Here is a 7,991-nt window from a genome sequence, read left to right as displayed (position 1 = left end):
CAAGGGATGGTAACTTGTTGGAACTTTTGCAAGGTAATAACACCCTGCCATCCTTTCTCTTTGTCACACAAGCAGACACTCACTAGAGAGTGTGTATAACCCAACATGACATCAGCTAATGTGTCTCTAAGTCTTCTTCATACACAGGGTGCACTCCCTGATGCTGCTAACAAGATTCCCCTCGTTAAATCCGTAAGGAGGTAATCTCAAGGGGGGGGGGGGGGGGGGGGGTAATAGTAAAGAGGGAGGGGTATAGAGGATGAGGGGGGAATGGGTTGAGTAGTAGATCCTCGGGGAGGAAAGCTGTCATTTGTACCTGAGAGGGCAGGAGAACACACCGCACAAAGAGTGGAGGAGAGCAGGAGAGGAGAGCAGGAAAGGAGAGCAGGAAAGGAGAGCAGGAAGAACTTTGTCTGTGGGGTTGCTCTTCTCATTGCCTTCAGTTGACCTCAAGGCTTTGTGGAACTGGACTATGGGACATGGTTAGGTACAGTATATGGGCTCTGGCTGAAGCTCTAAGGACTTTATGGGTGTTTGAGACTGGGGCCTACTGTGGATGTCTGGGTAAGGAAGCACTGGACTGGGCTTGTTGTGTGTGTGTCTCTCTGAATCGCTTCACCTGCTGTCTGGGTGTGTGTAAGCTCTAACTGACTGTCTATGTCCTTGTCCTTGCAGGTACTGAGCCCCTGAGTCATCGTCTATGAATACACTGGCTGTCTGTACTTCAGTGAGTGTGTCCAAGCCAGCTAACCTCAAGGAGGAAGACGGTGGAGATACGCACAGACACAAACATATGTCCTACAGAACATGAATGAAAAAGGACACTCTTTGATGCTTTTGAGTGTGAAGTAACACACACACACACACACACACACACACACACGCACACACACACACACACACACACACACACACACACACACACACACACACACACACACACACACACACACACACACACACCCTGAGACATGGATACTATGGTGAAGCAGTCTCTGGCAGTGCCCATGAAGAAGCTGTCCAGCTGTGTGACAGGGGTGAAGGAGAGAGAGGTGTGGGCCAGGCGCAGGGCCAAGAGGTGGACAGGAGGAGTAAAGAGCACCCCTCCACGGATGGGACACACCTACGTCATACGCTCCTACCAAACTGACCTGGAGAAGGAGAGGTGAGTGACTGCAAACTTAACTAGAACATGACCACTGTGGTCAATGTGGAGATTAGAAACAAGACCATGAGGAGATTATGGATGAAAACTAGTTTGGTAACAGACAGATTGGGGATTGGTTGTGATGGGTTTGAGAGCAGGGGAGTTGGTTGTGATGGGTTTGAGAGCAGGGGGATTGGTTGTGATGGGTTTGAGAGCAGGGCGATTGGTTGTGATGGGTTTGAGAGCAGGGCGATTGGTTGTGATGGGTTTGAGAGCAGGGCGATTGGTTGTGATGGGTTTGAGAGCAGGGGAGTTGGTTGTGATGGGTTTGAGAGCAGGGGGATTGGTTGTGATGGGTTTGAGAGCAGGGAGGGGTTGGTTGTGATGGGTTTGAGAGCAGGGAGGGGTTGGTTGTGATGGGTTTGAGAGCAGGGAGGGATTGGTTGTGATGGGTTTGAGAGCAGGGAGGGGTTGGTTGTGATGGGTTTGAGAGCAGGGAGGGGTTGGTTGTGATGGGTTTGAGAGCAGGGAGGGGTTGGTTGTGATGGGTTTGAGAGCAGGGAGGGGTTGGTTGTGATGGGTTTGAGAGCAGGGAGGGATTGGTTGTGATTTGAGAGCAGGGAGGGGTTGGTTGTGATGGATTTGAGAGCAGGGGAGTTGGTTGTGATGGGGTTGAGAGCAGGGATGTGTTTATGTTTGTGTGTGTGTCTATCTATGTGTTACATATGATGTGTCATTGTTGTGTTGATTCCAGGAAGCTGAGGGAAGCCCTGAACGCTCAGAAGCATGCAGAGAGAGCCGCCATGAGGGATCACTTCAGGAATAAGTACCAGCTCTCCAAGGTTAGTGTGTTGCATTGGCAGACCAAATTAAACCACTATCTCCTAGCCCCTAGCCCCTATCTCCTAGCCCCTAGCCTCTATCCCCTAGCCCCATACACATAACCCTTAAAGCAGTGCTTCTTCACAATTTATCTGTCTGAGATCATCACAGTTCTGATACTGACAATGTTTCTTACTTCGGTGCTTTGAGACTGAAGTTAAAAATGGCAAGACCATATTTAAACTGTATTTTTCTTATTTTTCCTCGTCACCCAACCCCTGTCTTCCCAACTCTCTTCCCAACCCTCTTCCCAACTCTCTTCCCAACCCTCTTCCCAACCCCTAGAGCTCCAAGGACACCAGCCACCTGAGTGCGGTTAGAGAGAAAGTGGCCCTCCCCCGTCAGCTGACTAAACTGATTCGTCCTGAGACCCCGACCAAGGACGATGGCTACAGCCTGCTGAGCGCCTTCCAAGGCCTCAGCTTCAACATGGGGATGCTTGGAGGCAAGCAGAGCAAGTCGCCCACTCCAATGTCAGTCAACGGAGAGGCCTGCAAAGTCATGTGATCAAAGAGAACATACTAGATACTACACAGAATCAACATGCAACATGCTAAAAACATGCAATATGCCTATATGATGAAAAATAACATTGCATTTTAATACAACGTCATTGAAGGCATCAAGGACACCTCCCTCAGATAACTATGTGGTTCTCTAAATCTTTTTCCTCATTGTCTTCACTCTGTTTTTAATGTTTTCTTTACTATTCTTGTGTCTTATCTTTATTCTTGTATTATAAGACTACAGCTGCACTGGTTGTGTAGCAGCAGATTGGAGGGGAAACATTGGCACCTCTATCCCGTTATCCCTTTATCTCCTTATCTCCTTATCTCCTTATCTGTCTTTATCACTCTATTTTATATTTCTCTCTCTCTTCCCCCTCTCCCCCCCCCCCCCTCTCTCTCTTTTTCTCTCTCTCTCTCTCTCTCTCTCTCTCTCTCTCTCGCTCTCTCTCTCTCTCTTCACCCTCCTCTCCCTCTCTCTCTCTACCCCCCCCTCTCTCTCTCTCCACCTCTCTCTCTCTCTCTTTCGCTCTCTCTCTCTCTCTTTCAATTCAATTCAATTTAAGGGCTTTATTGGCATGGGAAACATGTTTACATTGCCAAAGCAAGTGAAATAGATAATAAACAAAAGTGAAATAAACAATAAAAATTAACAGTAAACATTACATTCACAAAAGTTCCAAAAGAATAAAGACATTTCAAATGTTATATTACAGTGGGGAAAAAAAGTATTTAGTCAGCCACCAATTGTGCAAGTTCTCCCACTTAAAAAGATGAGAGAGGCCTGTAATTTTCATCATAGGTACACGTCAACTATGACAGACAAATTGAGATTTTTTTTCTCCAGAAAATCACATTGTAGGATTTTTAATGAATTTATTTGCAAATTATGGTGGAAAATAAGTATTTGGTCACCTACAAACAAGCAAGATTTCTGGCTCTCACAGACCTGTAACTTCTTCTTTAAGAGGCTCCTCTGTCCTCCACTCGTTACCTGTATTAATGGCACCTGTTTGAACTTGTTATCAGTATAAAAGACACCTGTCCACAATCTCAAACAGTCACACTCCAAACTCCACTATGGCCAAGACCAAAGAGCTGTCAAAGGACACCAGAAACAAAATTGTAGACCTGCACCAGGCTGGGAAGACTGAATCTGCAATAGGTAAGCAGCTTGGTTTGAAGAAATCAACTGTGGGAGCAATTATTAGGAAATGGAAGACATACAAGACCACTGATAATCTCCCTCGATCTGGGGCTCCACGCAAGATCTCACCCCGTGGGGTCAAAATTATCACAAGAACGGTGAGCAAAAATCCCAGAACCACACGGGGGGACCTAGTGAATGACCTGCAGAGAGCTGGGACCAAAGTAACAAAGCCTACCATCAGTAACACACTACGCCGCCAGGGACTCAAATCCTGCAGTGCCAGACGTGTCCCCCTGCTTAAGCCAGTACATGTCCAGGCCCGTCTGAAGTTTGCTAGAGTGCATTTGGATGATCCAGAAGAGGATTGGGAGAATGTCATATGGTCAGATGAAACCAAAATATATGGTAAAAACTCAACTCGTCGTGTTTGGAGGACAAAGAATGCTGAGTTGCATCCAAAGAACACCATACCTACTGTGAAGCATGGGGGTGGAAACATCATGCTTTGGGGCTGTTTTTCTGCAAACGGACCAGGGCGACTGATCCGTGTAAAGGAAAGAATGAATGGGGCCATGTATCGTGAGATTTTGAGTGAAAACCTCCTTCCATCAGCAAGGGCATTGAAGATGAAACGTGGCTGGGTCTTTCAGCATGACAATGATCCCAAACACACCGCCCGGGCAACGAAGGAGTGGCTTCGTAAGAAGCATTTCAAGGTCCTAGAGTGGCCTAGCCAGTCTCCAGATCTCAACCCATAGAACATCTTTGGAGGGAGTTGAAAGTCTGTGTTGCCCAGCGACAGCCCCAAAACATCACTGCTCTAGAGGAGATCTGCATGGAGGAATGGGCCAAAATACCAGCAACAGTGTGTGAAAACCTTGTGAAGACTTACAGAAAACGTTTGACCTGTGTCATTGCCAACAAAGGGTATATAGCAAAGTATTGAGAAACTTTTTGTTATTGAACAAATACTTATTTTCCACCATAATTTGCTAATAAATTCATTAAAATCCTACAATGTGATTTTTTGGATTTTTTTTTCTCATTTTGTCTGTCATAGTTGACGTGTACCTATGATGAAAATTACAGGCCTCTCTCTTCTTTTTAAGTGGGAGAACTTGCACAATTAGTGGCTGACTAAATACTTTTTCCCCCACTGTATGTCTATATACAGTGATATAATGATGTGCATATAGTTAAAGTACAAAAAGGAGAATAAATCAATATAAATATGGGTTGTATTTACAATGGTGTTTGTTCTTCACTGGTTGCCCTTTTCTTGTGGCAACAGGTCACAAAGCTTGCTGCTGTGATGGCACACTGTGATATTTCACCCAATAGACATGGGAGTTTATCAAAATTGGATTTGTTTTCTTTCGTCCTCTCTCTCTCTCTCTCTCTCTCTCTCTCTCTCTCTCTCTCTCTCTCTCTCTCTCTCTCTCTCTCTCCCTCTCTCCCCCATCTCTCTCTCTCTCTCTCTCCCCATCTCTCTCTCTCTCTCTCTCTCTCTCTCTCTCTCTCTCTCTCTCTCTCTCTCTCTCTCTCTCTCTCTCTCTCTCTCTCTCTCTCTCTCTCTCCCTGAGTTATCTGCGGATCAGACTGTTGACAATAGAGCCAGGCTGTGAGGATGACTCGTCAGGGAAATGATGTCATGAATGACGTCATCTCTGTGTCACTGATAGTAGGACATGGCTGTCACTGTTACTATTTGCATAGAACTGGACTGGACCATACAGGAACTAACTGGATGAAACTGGATTGGACTGTTTCAGATCATTAGGCCCATTTGGGGCCAACACAGGGAAGGAACCCTAACAAGATAATAACCTAAGTGTCATATTCACATTTACTTCAGTTTTCAGTTCCTAGTTCCCAAATATTTGTCTTGTTACTCTTTGTTTTGTACACAACCTTGACTTTTGTGGTGTATAAGTCAAACGCTGTCCTTATTATGTTTTTACGTACAAACTGTTAATAAAGACTAGTTTGGTACTGACGTACTATAGAGATGTGTGTGTGTGTGACTATGTGTGTGTGTGAGTGTGTGTGTGTGTGCGTTACTGTGCGTGACTATCTGTGTGTGTTCATCCTATGCCATCCTGACTTTTGGGTTGTGTTGTGTTTCTCTTGAACTTTGACCTTCTAAGACATAAATCATCACCTCTATCAGCTCTATGACAACAGGGGAAGGAGGAGAGGAAAGAAGGGAGGGATGGAAGGATGGAGCAATAATTGAGAAGAAAAACCTAATTTGCGTTGTAGAGAATGGAGAGTAGCGGAGCGGTTGTGGAGAGTCTGAGAGTGTCATCTCTACCTCAGACCATGTGGAGTGTATCTATGCGTCCATCCGCGTTCGAGGGGATACAGGGGATGTGTGTGTCCGTGCGTCCATCAGCGTGTGCGAGGATTCAGAGGGGGATGTGTGTGTGTCCGGCGGGGACAATGGCAGGGCACGGTGTGGAGGGGGGTAACCCCAGCCAGAGGGGGTCCTGCGGGGAGGGGTGTAGGTGGAGGGGTGAGGCGGTTTGAGGAGATCCCACACGGGCAGCAGTGGCTGGCTCAACCTGGTGAAGTTCTGGAGAGAAGATAGATTCAAACTATTACACAAACACATGGAGAGGACATTTAACACCCTCGGACCCATTTACAGGTACCTGTGTGTGTGCGTGTGCGTGCGTGGGTGTGTTTGTATGAACGTGTGTGTGGAGTCCTACCAGCTCTCACAGTCTCACATCAGAATTAGATGTTCATCCATGTTTCTCAAACATCAAATTTCAAAGTTGTTCCAACATAAAATGTCTACGTTTTTAAGGTTAAGTTAAGCATTAACTCCACATTTTTAAGGTTAGGGTTAAGTTCAGACATTAACTCCACATTCTTAAGGTTGGGCATGAACTCCAAATGGTTAAGGTAAGGGTTAAGGTTTGGGATAGGCTTAAAACAAAAATATCAAAAACAACTTTCTATTGCTGGATTTGAACCTGCAACCTTTGGAATCAAAAGGCAGATGCTTACACCCATCACCATCCTCATCCACAACTACCTAATAAAATGGAAACCTACTTGAAGCTAACAGCGCTCACTGTTGCCCCTGGTGTCCAGTTTCCACATCATCTCCTGACGTCCTCAGACATGGATGGATGTCGAATTCTGACTTGCATCATTGTTCATCTACAGGTTCTTGTGCTAGGGTGTGTTTGTGTGTGTTTGTGTGTGTGTGTGTGTGTGTGCTGTCATGTTTCATGTACTGTGTCTGGTGTGTCTCCACCAGGGAGCGTCTGGGCACCCAGAGCACTGTGAATATCCTGCTGCCGTCTGACATCAGCGAGCTGTTCCGCTCTGAGGGCCTTCACCCCAGACGCATGACCCTGCAGCCATGGGCCACACACAGAGAGACACAGCAGCACAGCAAGGGAGTCTTCCTCAAGTACATACCTGTGTGTGTGTGAGAGAGAGAGATAGAGAGGAGAGAGAGAGAGAGAGAGAGAGAGAGAGAGAGAGAGAGAGAGAGAGAGAGAGAGAGAGTTTGTCAGAGTGTATGGAGGGTGGGAATATTGTCAGTAATTTGATGGTGGTCCTCCTCTCTACCACCAGGAATGGGGCAGAGTGGCGTTCCGACCGTCTCCTGCTCAACAGGGAGGTGATGATGGCTCCTGCTGTACGTCGCTTCCTGCCGCTCCTAGACGAGGTAGCGAGGGATTTCTGCCGTATGCTGGCGACCCGGGTGGAGAAAGAGAGAGGAGGGGAGGAGGGGAGGTGCAGCCTGACCTTCGACCCAGCCCTGACCTCTTTCGCTTCGCACTGGAAGGTTGTTGTCTTCTTTCACATTTTCCTTTTTCATAGAAGTCCTGATTTGATGTATATGTGTGTTGGTGTGGATGTGTGTTGGTGTGGATGTGTGTTGGTGTGGAGTGTGTTGGTGTGTATGTGTGTTGTGTGTATGTGTGTTGGTGTGTATGTGTGTTGGTGTGGATGTGTGTTGGTGTGGATGTGTGATGGTGTGGATGTGTGTTGGTGTGGATGTGTGTTGGTGTGGATGTGTGATGGTGTGGATGAGTGTGTGTGGATTTGTGCTGTTGTGGATGTGTGTTGGTGTGGATGTGTGTTGGTGTGGATGTGTGTGTGTGGATTTGTGCTGTTGTGGATGTGTGTTGGTGTGGATGTGTGTTGGTTGTGGATGTGTGTTGGTGTGGAAGTGTGTTGGTGTGGATGTGTGATGGTGTGGATGTGTGTGGATGTGTGCTGGTGTGTATGTGTGTTGGTGTGTATGTGTGTTGGTGTGTATGTGTGTTGGTGTGGATGTGTG

The 7,991-nt window shown here is 46.7% G+C and overlaps 1 protein-coding gene across 1 annotated transcript in view; it reads left to right on the top strand.

The window, feature by feature from the left end:
- Window positions 1–971: 971 nt before the first annotated feature.
- The window catches only part of cyp11c1 (cytochrome P450, family 11, subfamily C, polypeptide 1), a gene marked incomplete at both ends in the record, with an annotated part of 11,436 nt that continues 4,416 nt past the window's right edge, over window positions 972–7,991 (top strand). Inside the window, 8 exon segments of the mRNA XM_084190191.1 lie at window positions 972–1,165; window positions 1,902–1,989; window positions 2,315–2,527; window positions 6,081–6,223; window positions 6,225–6,335; window positions 6,957–7,112; window positions 7,280–7,461; window positions 7,464–7,493. Coding sequence (XP_084046317.1) covers window positions 972–1,165; window positions 1,902–1,989; window positions 2,315–2,527; window positions 6,081–6,223; window positions 6,225–6,335; window positions 6,957–7,112; window positions 7,280–7,461; window positions 7,464–7,493 — 1,117 coding nt within the window.

This window comes from Coregonus lavaretus (genome assembly GCF_964263955.1).
Source record: "Coregonus lavaretus genome assembly, contig: HAP1_SCAFFOLD_2469, whole genome shotgun sequence".
NCBI lineage: Eukaryota > Metazoa > Chordata > Actinopteri > Salmoniformes > Salmonidae > Coregonus > Coregonus lavaretus.
This window is presented reverse-complemented; position numbering and strand designations above follow the sequence as displayed.